Here is a 15,235-nt window from a genome sequence, read left to right on the forward strand (position 1 = left end):
CCTCAAGGAAAAAAAGAAACATAGTCGGGAGGCACGGTTGATGGGCTGATTCAGTGACAAAGTCAAGCCTCCACGGGGAAGAAACGTAATGGCCAATTTTTTTCTTTGAAGTGTGCTTCATATGACTTGGCAGAAGAAATAATGCATTGCTAATTAACCGACAACTGTTTTTTCTGACTATAAATGGATAAAAACCAAGAAACTGAAAAATGAAATTGATCGTTACCAAGTCAACAATGTAAGAACAGACCATACATGCCAACTTTTGACATCAAAAGGCGATAGATGTTATCGCACACTCTATTTTGATGCACTCAATCTGTGTCCAGAATATTAAAAACAAACAAGCAAACAACATGTGCTCGTGTTAAACCGCATGTGGCAAACTTTTACCAAACCATAAATCTCAAGCGATAAATTGGAACTAAGAGCTAAAGCAGCCATAGACTAAAATATAAGTCTCAAGTCAAGATAATTTGTTTTTGTTAAAATTTAAAAAAAAGGGTAAAAAACAAATCGGTAGGTTATTTAAGGGGAGAAAAGTGGTCGCCTAAACACAATGGTAGTTTTGGTTAGTATGAAGGACAATGAAATAGACCAAGACAACGGCTGTTATGGATATAAATGTAAGGACCAATGAATGAGTGTGTAATGTTTCTTTATAAAGAAGGAATATCTGTGATTGGTACATGATGGCAATTTCATATCTTTTGTGTTTGCTCTGAACTGGTTGGGTTGCCTTTTCAGAGGTGTTTTTTTTGTCTTAAAGGTCCTAAGATATTACAAAAATAACCGTAATACTGAGCTTAATCTCCTCTTATTCACTAATGTGAAGCCCAGACCAATTTATCCAGCCCACCCAACAGAATCTCAAGGCTTTCGCCATGCTTGTCTAGAGACATAGGATCAGTCTTACTACTCCCCCTTACCCTCGATTTTACCACAACAAACCACATTCACGATTTGGGTAAGAAAGTCCGAAGTATGGTTCAAGAGTAAGGGACACTAGCCCCGTTTCACAAGGTGAGGTCGGGACGCCCTAGCTTCTCCCTTGCCACACCCCCTCGGTATTGCGGACTAGCTGAAAGCAATCGGGGGAATAAACCAATTATATGTGTTTATGTTATGCTTTGGAGGGTAACAGGGAGCTCCGGGACAAGGAAAAGCACAGCGGCTAGAGAGTGGTTGTGGCAGACATGAAAAACAAGAGTTAATCTTATGACATATCTGATGTTAAACACTACTGTTTGTTGTAACTAGTTTCGATGTTATCGTTTTAGGTTAAGTGAAATAAAAAAGGCAAAAGAAAAAAAGGAGTCAACATTTGTCGCATATATTAGATCACAACAAACACATGTCAAAGTGATGACAAGGTAACCAGGAACTCGTTCCCAATTTCAAGATGACTCGTTCTCTTGCACTCAAGAAATGGATTGGGAGTAAAAAGATAAACAAGAGAAAGTGGGTTTGGTGAAATGGGAAGTTACTAGATTTAGTCAAAGTCGATCCACTGTCCTGGGTCTTCTCCGTGTCTCTTGCCAGTGAGACGTGCTGGGAACGGCTCATCAGGAAGGCATTCATGAAGTTACTGGACCAGATGACTGAGCCACATCAAATTTCACAAGTTTGATAATTTTCTTTAACTTGAAAACACTTCTCACTTCTTCCAATCTGTTATCATTGACTAATCTGATCATGGTATTGAATAACTTTTGTCTGTTTAACTTTCTATTTGCTTTGCAAAAGCCATCAGTGAGTGATACTATAAACACAGAATTAATGAATTTTCTCAGCATTGTCCACCTTTGTGGACTGTAAATGTGATTTCTTAGTTTTCTATTTTTAATAAATTCAAAAAAAGTTAAAAAAAAAACTTTTTCACATTGTCATAATGGAGTATTTTTGTGTAGAATTTTGAGATAAGAGATTAAATTAATACAATTTGGAATGAGGCTGTAACAAAATGTGGAAAAAGTGAAGCGCTGTGAATACTTTCCGGATGCACTGTATATATATATATATATATATATATATATATATATATATATATATATATATATATATATATATATATATATATATATATATATATATATATATATATATATATATATATATATATATATATATATATATATATATATATATATATATATATATATATACATATATATATATATATATATATATATATATATATATATATATATATATATATATATATATATATATATATATATATATATGTGTGTGTGTGTGTGTGTGTGTGTGTGTGTGTGTGTGTGTTTGTATTTACTAAGTATTATAGTTCCTGTGTAAAAATATAATACAGAATTTTACTGTAGTATGTTTATAGACAGATATTTTTTGCAGGTTCTAAAATATAGTTCATTTCATTCATTTTCTTCCTTTATATTCACATTGGAAAACTGTATTTCACAGCTTTTTTAGCATTTGTCTAAAGGGACAGTGTGTAATATTTATTGCATCCTAGTGGTAGAAAAACTCATTCAGTAAAACAAAACAAAACATCATTATGAATACTAGGCAAAAATTAATGAACTACCAGTATTATCTTAAAAAAAAATCACAAATTGAGAATTTGTTTATTTACTTTACATTGTGGAATCCTTACCTAGATGTCACTGCAGTGTTTGTCTGCTATCTTGCTGCTATTCTGTGCTCAGTGGCACTGGTTTTTGTTCGTGTAAGACAAGAAAGAGCCATCTAGTGGTCAAAAATTACACACTTCGGCTTTAACTGAATGTTATGAGCTGGCCTCTGACTTTAGAGGTAAATATGTTCATGTATGATCAAGCTTTTTACCTCTCCGAAGTTGCAATCTATGTCAAAGAGCAAAAATATGGGCGCTTGAAAAACAATTGTCTGTCCTTTTTCTTTCCTCAAGCCAAGTAAAAGCTTGTTTGAAGACCCTCTAAGGTTGGTAAGTGCCAAACAAGAATGAAATTGAATATACAGGAGACTCCCAGGATACAACGTGCCCACTGCAGCAGTATAACTGCTTTCTGACATCAACACTCTTGCTCTCCCAAGAATCAAACTTTTGTGGTTTTGACTGTACAAATCAGGCGCCTCATACGTCTCTAAGATTCCTGTCCTCTAGCAGTTGGCCTCATCTAAGATGCTAGTCTGCTATTGGTTTGCGCCACAGCATCATGAAAATGCAGGTATGCTGTTGGCTGAACGGAACTCCTTTCTCATGATTGGATTCAGACGCTCGCGTTCTTTGTAAGCACTTTACAAGTTCGCATTACAATACCACATGTTTTGTACTGTTTTTATTAGTAATGGATCCGAAGGCTTGCAGTGATGCTAAAGGGAGAAGCAAACCCAAGATAACCATGGAAACAAAGCTTGCGATTATCGAGAAATAAGAAAAAGGCACACGCATCGTTACCCTCACTAAGGAACATGGCCATAACCAATCAACGATCGGGTCAGTTATAAAGAATAAGTAGGTGATTAAAGTAGCAAAGACTTCTAAGAACACTCCAATTCTTGACAAAGGAGATACAAAATCAATTTTATTTTTAATCCCCCGTCTCCTCCCCCTTCTGCATTTACTCACTAACTCCACTGTACCAGCTCAAGTCACATCTCAACAAAGGTAAATAAAATGTAATTCTTCTTATACATGTTTATTTATTTGTAATGTTATTGGCTATAAGTAATAGCTACTATATACAATGCCCTTCTTTTAAGTTTTTATCCGGGCTACCGGGGATTTTGAACCAATCAGCTAATTACTACAGGTTTCTATCGCCCGCATTTAGCAATTTCACTTAAGACCCCCACTTCCAAAAGGATTAATGTCGTATCCCAGGGTTCTACTGTAGTTTAGGGAAAATATGTAACAAAACTATGTAACAAAAAGCCTAATGTTGATTTGTTCGTTAAGCGGAAAGAGCAAAATTGCTGGCAGTGGCTTCAGACACCAGCCAGGTGCTTTGCAGGAATGGACCACAACTCCTGCTACAATGTGGCTTTTCCTCCACAAACCCTGTATAGTGTCTAAGATCACAGTCTGTATCTACAGGACAAACAAATTGCTTTGAAATTATTGGTCTTCTTGGTTTTAGGTTTTATGTTGCTACAGTCTCAAATGGGCTGTGTTTGGGAAACTGAAAAAGTTTTTAGAAGCTGGAGTCACATTGAAGCTCAATTCAGACCACAGTATTCCTCTGCCGATAAGGAGGAGGCGGAAGAACCTGGCCAGATTTCAGGGAGAACTCCGACATGTACTCTGGGTTTTCCGCCACCACTGGTCGTATGTGTCCATTCTGCTTGAAGTAGAGCTTGGCGTTGGCGGAGCCGCTCTGAGTGCCGTCAGATGGTTTGGGCGGCAAGCTGTGCTGCCAGTATTCCGGATTGTCAAAGGTTACCTTCAGCCTCTTCCCGGCAGCTTTACCTGTTGTCTGTCCGCCGTGTTTTAGCAGGCTGGCCGGCTGTGCGGATGCGTGGATCTGGTAGGCTGGCAGGCTTCCGTGGCTGACGGAGGCTGCGGCGAATGGCACACCTGAAGTGAGGGCAGTAGTTCCTGTTTGGCTGAGAGTGGTGGGGGTACCGCCGGGAAGGGCAGCTTGTCCTGCAGGTTTACCGGAATGGTGGGCGTGTAGGATGTGGGTCAATGTACCATGGTGGCAGGAGAGAGCAGATGGAGAGGGCTGAGCCACGGAGAGAGGGTAGTGAGGCAGGCTGGTCTGGATGCTAAGCGGGAGATGGGACCCTGAGGTGGTGACTGAAATAGAAGAAGGGGGATGAGAAGAAATGGGCAGACCGTTTCTTCGCAGCGTCTCCGTGGTGCTAATGAAAGTGTTAAAGTAGAGGGGCTCATTGATGTACTCGTCTTCCACTTTAGGCTGGCTGCTGGGTGTGCTGTGGTAACCCGGGTTGTCCAATGCATGGATCTCGCCGTTTTTATGGTGTGCCACAAATGGGTTTTCCTCAATTGGATTCCGGTATTCTGTAGCACAGATCAAAGAAGAAGAAGGAAGGGAAGCGATAAAGGAGGGGTTTATGAAAGTAGAAGAGAAAGAAACTAGTAAAAATATCAAATCTTAAAACCGGAAAAAAGAAAGAGAAGATAGAAGAAATGGTAACTAGACAGAGAGAAAAGAAAAGCGAGGGAGAAAGAGACAGAGAGTTAGGTCAATTGCTAATGAGCAAAGAAGATGGAAAGCGACATGATAATGGTGATAATGGGAGCCTCTCAAGACCAGGTAGGCAAGTTGCCAGAAGTTCTTTGGCAATGGAATCTCCATCTGCCGAGAGCTGAAATGCCAATAAACAAGCTCTTTTGGTTGCTTCCAAGCGCTATTATAGCGGGGTGTGAAACCTATTGATTCCGCTTCTTGACATTGCATCAGATCCATTACGCTTCAGGCCTTGTTGTATTTTGAGAAGATTGGAAGAACCAAAGGCACCAGCAAGAAAGCAGGGCTCAACTACAATCAGGGGCTAACATCAAACAGAGGTATTCTATAGAAATAAATACTACTAAAGAACTCCTTTACAGTTAAAACAAAGAAGACTTATACTTGCATTTCTTCAGCTTGCCTGATGAACTGTAGTAACTTTTTTCAGCTATAGTACAATCTTTCCAATCGCTTCATTCCTTAACTAAAACTATTGAAAAGTGAGCAGTTATTCTTTAGTTTTACAGAGTTCTCTCACCTTATCACGGTTGGACGTTAACAACCTCAGTGCATCGCGTACTTTTTTGCTGTATCTGTTATGTGGCTGGCAAAGACTTACACTGCATATGGATAGACACAACTGTTGCTTCCATTATATATGGCACAAAATAAAACAGAAATATTACAGAAAAATCAGCCAATATAAATTAGCATGCATATGCAATTTGTTTCGCTACGACAGAGCTGAAAAAAAAATCATATTTCAGAATTAATAAAGATATTTTTCAGATTCAGAAATGCTTTTCCGAGGAGAATTTAGATAATATTACAGCTTTAAAAAATAACGGTAAACAACCAAGTAGCAAATGATAATAACTTGAATGTACACATTTGGTAGGAATATACATTCTTTTAAATTTTCGTAGAAATCAACATATTTGTACAACACTTTCAATGCAAAAATGAAAATTTCTTGATTTCTATCAGAATTTTGTGGTTTCCAAAGAAAATGTGCATTTCGAAATTGACTTCAAACTGGTGTGGGAAAGATTTTTTGTATTTGGTTGCTTTACAAGTCCCATAGTGCTTTGCAGTTATATAGACATTCCGGATGCGAGGAACCGAGAAACTACGCATGTGCAGGAATGTGCACAAGTAAATGGGTTCCTTGTGGTTCCTGCTTTGCAATAATTCACCTAAAAATAGTGATTATGGAATGGATTACTATTAGAAATCGAGGGATCACTGTATTTTTCTCTTGATGCATTTGATGTCTGAAATGTACACCTTGTGGTGAAAGGCAGCCTTCTAAAGACCACTTTTTTCTAGTTCATTCAAATGTCTTCTTAGCTTGCCAGTTCTTCCTTGGACTCGAAACGGTGACCTGATCCATACTACCAAACCACAAATGTCACCCTCTTTGTGTGTTTTTTGTCTCAGTACCTGAAGAGCTTCTGTCTTTCATAGGGGTCATGTATCCATCCTCATTATTCTCCAATGGAACCTTCTCCCCAAGGAAAATGGTGGGGTCAGCGCTGTACCTCTGTCCCCCACTGTCTTCGCCTGTTGCTTGCTTCAAGTTTTTTTTGATCAAGTTCCCGTTGCAGCTCTGGTCCTCCAGTAGGGCCCCTTGGCTTGCCGTGGCTTCAAGTTTTGGATTGGCCTGCGGACCAGCTGAAGGTTTTGGTCCTTCCCTGTAGCCAAATTTGTTCTAGAGAAGACAGGGAGAGGTTTGGGAGGGAACATTAAATGGTTTGACAGCAATCAAAAATTGATTTTTTTGTGTCCCCAATTATTTTCTGATGGTAATGTATTTCATTATATGAAGGGATTTTGTTATTAATGCATCTTGCATACACTGTTTTTAACTTTAAAACTACAAAAACAAGCCATTGAACAAATCTTTCATCGGGCTGAACTGTTTACATGCATCGACACACTGAGCACTGTTATTTAATTAAATTTATTGTTTGGGAGTAACTCTCAGTTGCCTATTTCCCCATTTGAAAAAGGTTTTGAGTCTTGTAACCATACAGGTAAAGCAGTCCCATTCCAGAAAGGACTTACGAAAGTTAACTTGCAGGTGACGCACTTTTTTCCTAAAGCTACTTTACATTTTTTACTTAACCAAATCAAGAACAACACAACTGGAGGCAAAACCCAAATAAACATAAAAAAAAAGTGAACCAAACAATACATTTGTGAGGGAAACTACTACACTGCAAAAAAATGAATTCTTACCCCATTCATTTTATGTATGATTTTCTCATTTTGAGATATTCAATTTTTTTCTAAAATACAAAAAATAAAAAACACATCTGTTGAATAAGCCAAACTGTCTTTTCTAGAACATTGTTGATTAATTTGGGAAACTCATTTCAACTAATATTTTTTTCAACTATCAGAAAAAAAAAATATTAGAATGATCGAAAAGATGTACTTTGTGTGAGATAATTTTGCTTATTTCAATGATAAAGGCTCTTATTTGAAAATTTAAAAAAAGTTTAAATAGCTCTACTCTAAAAAAAACAAAAACACTTAAAATAGGCCCATTTTGTTTCCAATGAAACAGTGATACAGTGATAGCACGTACTCAAAAAACTGTTTTCCAACAAGTCGGTATTCAACCCAAGAATTAAAGTATTTTTTTCTACAAAAAATTAGAAATCGAAAAAACCTGAAATCAACCTAAAACGTAATGCAGGGGTCGGGATCCTATGTGTAGAGCAAATAAGTCCAGCACAAGATTGACTTCCAAGTAACTCAGAACTTTCAAAATTAAAGCTAGGACAATCCCTACATATAGCTTGCGAGCCATATGCAGCTCTTTTTATGAGTACATACGGCTCGCAAATAACATTTGACCATAGTAAATTTCCCTGTGTCTTTCTAAGTAGGGGAACAAGATCCCAAATTTGATACATGCGAAGCGGAATCAAAACTAGTGATGCAAAATGTTCAGTCCAGTATATTAAGGGCACTTTCTTAACTAAAGTTTACGGTCAGGGAGTTACGCCTACTTACTCCGTTTTGGCTGTAGGTCACTAAGAAATCCTTTAAATGGAAGCTCATTCAACTATTGATGATCACTGTTGAGATACTTTATGATGAAAACCCACAGAATGAATTGTAAACAAGTGAAAACGCAAACAAAGCACTCGGACCTATTTGAGTGGGTGAGCGCTAAAGGGGGCCGAACAAAGCGCAAATCATTGCCTCCTACAAAATACAAAATAACTTTGCTTGCACTTTGTTTTGAAACCATTATTTAGTACAAAAATGACAGTCAAAATGAGCCAAACACCCTGAGGGAGGAGGAAAAATTTAAAGTGGTATATTATTGATTTGGGAAACAGGCTCTGGCACTATTTTAACTTGATAGATTGGTCCAAATCATCAATGGACACACAGTAAAATAAAATGTACTGAATAATTACTTTTTGTCTGCAGAATGGATTTGGCGCTCTTTTGGATTTTTTTATTTAAATATATGGTGTGGCTCTCTCAAAAATGTTTTTATATATGGCTTTATGGCTCTTTTGGTCAAAAAGGTTTCCGACCCCTTGCAAAGTAGTCTTGCTCGTTCGGGAAGCATAAACGAGAGATATCGCCATTCCAATAACAATTTATTGTGAATTGGTTCATTTTATTGCCCTTTTAGCATATAATAATGAGTCCCAAGATGGTTAGTGATCATGGAAAAGAAAGAAAAACAGTGAGAACAATTATTGAGTTGAAGAATGAAATTATTGCGACATAGAAGAATGGTGTACGTTCTTCTGCCGTCATACCACTTGTCAAAGGTACAGTAAAATGTTAAAAACAATTTTCCATTTTTACCTCAATTCTGTTTAATCCTTGTTATCAATGCATTTATACAATTATGTTTTTTTATATTTTGGGTATTTATGGTTTGGTGTTTTAATGTATAAACATCAATACTATTACTTTGTATGGAGAAAAAATATATGAGTACGCATACAATTTGGTGCTATATATATATATATATATATATATATATCCTACTCTTACACATGCTCTGCTGTTCACATAAAAACTCTTCAATGCTTCCAACAACTTTCCACCCATTCCATAGATTACCATCACCTCCCACGACGACTCTCTATCAACCCTGTCATACGCTTTTTCCAAATCCATGAAGGCCAAAGAAACATCCTTGCCTTTTGCAACATACCAGTATTTCTCACAAACCTGTCATACTGCAAACACCTGATCCACACATCATTTTCCTTTCCTGAAGCCACTCTGCTCCTCCATCTCCACTACATCCGTTCTTCCTCTCACTCTCTTAATCAAGACTCTTCCATGCAGCTTACCCGGCAACAAAGTGATACCTCTCGAATTGCTACATTCATAGTTATCACCTTTACCCTTATACAATGGAACCACACATGCACTTCATCAATCAACAGGAACCACACCACTAAAAAGCATACATTCAACAAGCGTACAAACCAGTCAATCATAGCTGTGCCACCTTTCTTCAAGCATTCAGCAGTACAACCATCCAACCCAGGCGCCTTTCCCCCTTTCATTTCTTTCAGTGCCTCTTGCACCTCCTATGTTTCCAAAGGCTTTACATTTAAATCACCCAGCACGGGCATTCTGCCCATACCACCGATCGCCTCGACTCTTACTTCTCTCCCATCCTCCACATTCAACAACTCATCAGAATACTCTGCCCATCTCGTCCTGACTACACTCCCGCTTACCAGCAATTTACCGTCCTTATGTTTAACTTTATCTTCCTTCCTAGACTTGCTATTTCTTACTCTTTTTACTTCTTTCCAGAACACTTTTCTCTTTTCCTCAAAAGTGACTATTCTCTGTTTTCCTTCCACATAAAAATGATCAAACATACTCTGTATTTCACCTCTGTAAACATGCACATCCAACAATCTACTTAACATCCCTTTCCTAACCACTACATAATCCATCAATGCTCTGTCCACCATCTCACCACCGTCCACTCTGACAAAGGTATAGTTATTCACGTCCCTCTTTTTAAACAATGTATTTGCAATCGGACTTTCGCTCACAAGGTCCGGCCAAAGCCTGAAGGGACGACGTGGGTTCCACATCCCAAGCGCTCACCGAGAGACGGGTAGAAGCCAAAGGAGGGGTCCTAGGCGCACCGATCCCGGGCTACAGAAACTAGCTTTTGGGACATGGAATGTCACCACTCTGGTAGGGAAGGAGCCCGAGTTGGTGTTTGAGAACGAGAGGTTCTGACTAGATATAGTGGGACTCACCTCTACACACAGCCTGAATTTTGGAACTAGTCCTCGCAAGAGGTGTTGGACTCTCTTCCACTCTTCCATTCAGGTTTTGAACAATCGGGTCAAGAGAAGGGCAAAGCTGTCAACTGATCACCTCCTTGTGGTGAGTTGGCTCCGATGGTCGGGGAAGATGCGGGTCTACACCGGCAGACAAGAGTGCGCTGTAAGTGTCTGTTGGAAACGTCTAGCAGAATCTCCTGTCAGTAAGTTTCACACCTCAGGCAGAACTTTGCCCATGTCCCAAGGAAAGTGGTGGACATTGCATCAGAGTGGACCATGTTTGGTGCCTCCGTCGATGAGGCGGCTGAACGGAGCTGTGGCCGTCATGTAGTCGGGGCCTACCGTGGCGGCAACTCTCAGACCCGTTGGTGGTCATCGGTGGTGAGGGATGCTATCAAGCTGCAAACGGAATCTTTTTGGGCCCTACTGGCCTGTGGAACTCTGGATGGAGCTGGCAGGTATCAGCTGGCCATGTAAACTATGGGTAAGGCAAATGCCATTGCAAAACCTCGGACATAGGGGATCATGGAAGGCCACTTCTGAATGCCTTCGAGGAAATTCTGGTCCGCCTTTCGGCATCTTAGGGGGGAAAAGCGGTGTGCCATTAACACTGTGTATAGTGAAGATGGGGCGCTGCTGATCTTGACCTAGACTGTGTTCCTCGGGAAGCCCTGCGGGGGTTCCTTCAAGAGTATGGGGTACCACACAGTCTTTTTCGGGCTGTGCGGTCCCTGTGTGTCCGATGCCTGAGTTTGTTTAGCCTAGCCAGCAGTATGTCGATTCTTTTCCAGTGGGAAATGGACTCCATCAAGGCTGCTCTTTGTCCCCGATTCTGTTCATAACTCTTATGGACAGAATTTCTAGGCGCAGCCTTGATGGGGAAGGGGTCCGTTTTGGAAGCGTAAGTAGTGCATCTCTGCTTTTTTCATATGATGTGGTGCTGTTTTTCAGCAGCCGAGTGTGAAGCGGCTGTGATGAAGATCCGCACCTCAAAGTCAGAGACCATGGTTCTCAGACGGAAAAGGGTGACACACTGCTTCCGGGTTGGGGATGAGATCGTGCCCCAAGCGGAGGATTTCAAGTCTCTTGGGGTCTTGTTTACGAGTGAGGGTAGGATGGAACAGGGGATTGACAGACGGATCAGTGCTTGAATTTTAATCACTACAGAGACATACCTCGATCGAGGATTCCCAATGCTAGCCAGCAGTTAGTTAGCCACTCTATACATCACTTTCCTACACTGAAAGAAGAATCTCTCCAATTGAATTGTACAGTACTATTGTAAAATGACAATAATAATCACTCATTCAAATACAATTCTGTGTTTTGCGTTTTTATTCGTCGATCATTAGCGGCTATGCTGTTACAGTTATTTGCTCGTGTATCTAATAAAAAAATCAATGTTTGTACGTCACAGGTTTTGACAATCACTTATGTTGGGAAAAAAATTACTTATTTCTCTCAAAGGATATTTTAAACCTTACAGACGTCCTTGCAGTGTTTTGCATTTCGACCACATACATTTAGAAAAAGAACAGCTTGCTGTTTTCCTCAGTGCCGCCACAAGAAAAAAGAAGCTGCACAGTATTTAAAGCTGCAGTGTTTTAAATTTGCAAAAAAAGAGCGGCTTGTAGTCCGGAATTTACATTAACATAAAATGCCGCTTACTAACTCTCCTCTAAGTTGATGACTGGGTTCTCCTAACTACTAGGGTTGTGGGGGCACAATTTCCTGTGGTGTGTCTTGAGCAAGTAGAGCCTGGTGGCGTCCATCCCTCTCCAGGCCAACAAATGTTTCCACCCGGTGTCAAACCAGGGACCTTTCGCGTGTTAGGTGAATGTGTTAACCACTAAACACATGACTTTTTATTTTTATTCTTAAAAAAAAAAAATCCCTCAAAAAAAACAGGTATAAACTCCAAACAAAAAAAACAACAAGAACCGAGCAAGACTCTTAACCTGCACAGCTGGCAGTTGAAAGTAAAAATCCAGTGAAAAGTTCCGTGGGTGTATTCATCAGCCGTAGGGGAGGGTGAAGGTGCAGCCAGGGAGTGCTCACCTGAACCTTAAAAAAGATTTGAAACCCCCAACAGAAAAACAAAACATGACCCGAGGAGCATAGGGTTCGCTGTGGAGCTGTGTTAGCCCGCTGCAGGCTATTTAACCCCGGCCCACTCTTGCATGCTCACTCTGACTGCACGTGCTGCACAAGTAATTAGAGGAAGCAACACAACATAAAACACAACAATGGAGACGTGTTCCCGGGGTGAGATCATTCCATCACATTCTTCTAGTCTTCCTTTTACTGCATCTGCTTTGTTCTTTGAATATTGCTATCAAACTCACATATCGGTTCACGCTTGATTTTTGACTGCGGAGATTCATGTTTTCAAACATCAACCGGCACTTTGAAACAAAATATGAATACTTTGACCTTTAACTCCAAAGGGAGAGAAACAGGCATGGCAGATAACCCAAAGGAATTGTATTTTTGCTCCACAAACATGGAGTTCGGTGAACATTTAGCAAAGATATGCCTCGATGAAATTAATTCTTTTTTTTTTTACGCCAATGGCAAAAGATTATGCTCATTTTGAATATGATTTTACCTTGAGCAAAATATGAAAAAATATTAAAAGTATATATTTCTAATATTTTACCATATTAGAACTTGTATTTTACATAAAATAACGAAATACATATTTATATTTATAAAGCTCATAGGATAATTCTCCGTTGCACACGTAATTGAAAAGCAAACGGATGTAATTTGTAATTTGTGAGCTTTAAACAGACCTCTGAGACAATCATAGTGCAGGTGCATTATACAGAGACTTGAATACACACAGGTGGATTCCATTTAGATCAACATTGAATCATTCAAAGATCCTCACTGAACTTCTGGAACGAGTTTGCTGCACTGAAAGTAAAGGTGCTGAATTATTTTGCACACCATCTTTTTCGCTTTGTATTTGTTAATATAGTTTAAAATATCCAATAAAGTGTGTTCCATTTAATGATTGTGTCCCACTTTTTGTTGATGTTTCACAAGAAATTACAGTTTGATATGTTTATGTTTGAAGTCTAAAATGTGGCAAAAGGTCACAAAGTTCAAGGGGGTCAAATAGTTTCGCAAGCCACTGTTTATACAGTGAAGAAAATAAGTATTTGAACACCCTGCTATTTTGATATTTCTTCCACTTAGAAATCTTGGAGGGGTCTGAAATTTTAACCATAGGTGCATGTCCATTGTGAGAGAGATAAACTAAAAAGAAAAATCCAAAGATAACAATCCATGATTTTTTAACAATTTATTTGTGTGATATAGCTGCAAATAAGTATTTGAACACCTTTTCTAAGTCAGTCAGGTTTTTGGGATGTTGCTTAGAAACAAGGATTTTGCGCTCCCTTTAAAGATTTTTGATTGGGTTCATGTCTAGAGACTGGTTGGGCCATGCTAGAACCTTGATATGCTTTTTACAGAGCCACTCCTTGGTTTTCCTGGCTGTGTGCTTAGGGTCGTTGTCCTGTTAGAAGAACCAGGCACGACCCATCCTTAATGCTCTGACTGAGGGAAGGAAGTTGTTCCCCAAAATCTCACAATAAACGACCCTAGTCATCCTCTCTTTAATGCACTGCACTTTTCCAGTCCCATGTGCAGAAAAAAATAATGAGGCTACCACCCCCACACTTTACAGTAGGGATGGTGTTTTTCGGATTGTACCCTTCATCCTTTTTACTCCAAACACGCTTAGTAAAATTATGACCGAAAAGTTATATTTTCGACTCATCCGACCACAAAGCTTTTTCCCATGACTCCTCTGTATTATCCAAATGGTCATATGCAAACTTAAGACGGGTCTTGACATGTGCCTTTCATGGCGTGCATGATTTCAAATCACGACATCTTTTATGCTGTTTATGTTGGTTTTCTTATTAAAATATGCAAAATGATAAAAGGCATAATTTTCAGCCAAAGCTATAAGAATGTTTTTATATAGAGGTCATCTGCATTGAACCCTTAACTAAATGTTTACCAATCCATAAAACTAGAAAAAAATAAAATGATAAATAAAGTAAAATAGGGAAAACTATATATTATGCGGTTAAATAATGTTGCCCATTATAAGGACTATTCTTTAAATTTTGATATGATGTAAAAATAATAAAAAAATAATTAGATAAATATCTTTAAAAGAAGGGCAGCACAGCGGTGCTGTGGTTAGCGCTTGTGCTGCACAGTTCATGTCATGGGAACCTCCTGCATGAGTTCAAATCCAGCTCCAGACTTCCTGTGCAGAGTTTGTATGTTCTTCCCGTGCTTGCGTGGGTTTCCTCCTGGCACTCCAGTTTCCTCCCACGTTCCAAAAACATGCATTTCAGGTTAATTGGCCGGTCCAAATTGTCCCTAGGTGTTAATGAGTGAATGAATTGTCTGTCCCTGTGCGCCCTGCGATTGGCTGGCAACCAGTTCAGGGTGTCCCCTGCCCACTGCCCGGAGATGGCTGGGATGGGCTCCAGACCACCCGCGACCCTAATGAGATGAGATGAACTTTAAAAGAAAATGTGAGTGAAATTTTGAAATTCTCAAGATATTTTTTTTCCTTTTTTCAAGTGAAACCATGATCATGTTGCGCGACTTTTTTTATTTGTTTGCGAAAAGATTGAATGCTCGCCTTACATAGTATGGGACTTCTCCAGTACAAGTGCAAGGAAATAAATTACTCAGTGACCTGCTATGCCTTCTTTGCTGGCCTAGAATTACTCCGCGTCATTCATG

At 39.3% G+C, this 15,235-nt stretch overlaps 1 protein-coding gene across 3 annotated transcripts in view; it reads right to left on the bottom strand.

Annotated features, from left to right (window-relative positions):
- Nucleotides 1-2,259: 2,259 nt before the first annotated feature.
- Nucleotides 2,260-15,235, bottom strand: part of LOC148370163 (receptor tyrosine-protein kinase erbB-4-like) — a 377,191-nt gene continuing 364,215 nt past the window's right edge. For all 3 annotated transcript variants that reach the window (XM_088332560.1, XM_088332561.1, XM_088332559.1), the window contains exons 26-27: nucleotides 6,600-6,867; nucleotides 2,260-4,984 (exon numbers count right to left, since the gene is read on the bottom strand). In XM_088332560.1, coding sequence (XP_088188686.1) covers nucleotides 4,185-4,984; nucleotides 6,600-6,867 — 1,068 coding nt within the window. In that variant the 3' untranslated portion in view covers nucleotides 2,260-4,184. The remainder of the gene's footprint in view (nucleotides 4,985-6,599; nucleotides 6,868-15,235) is intronic.

This window comes from Urocampus carinirostris, chromosome 3 (assembly GCF_059441175.1).
Source record: "Urocampus carinirostris isolate Australia breed hairy pipefish chromosome 3, RoL_Ucar_1.0, whole genome shotgun sequence".
Classification (NCBI taxonomy): Eukaryota; Metazoa; Chordata; class Actinopteri; order Syngnathiformes; family Syngnathidae; genus Urocampus; species Urocampus carinirostris.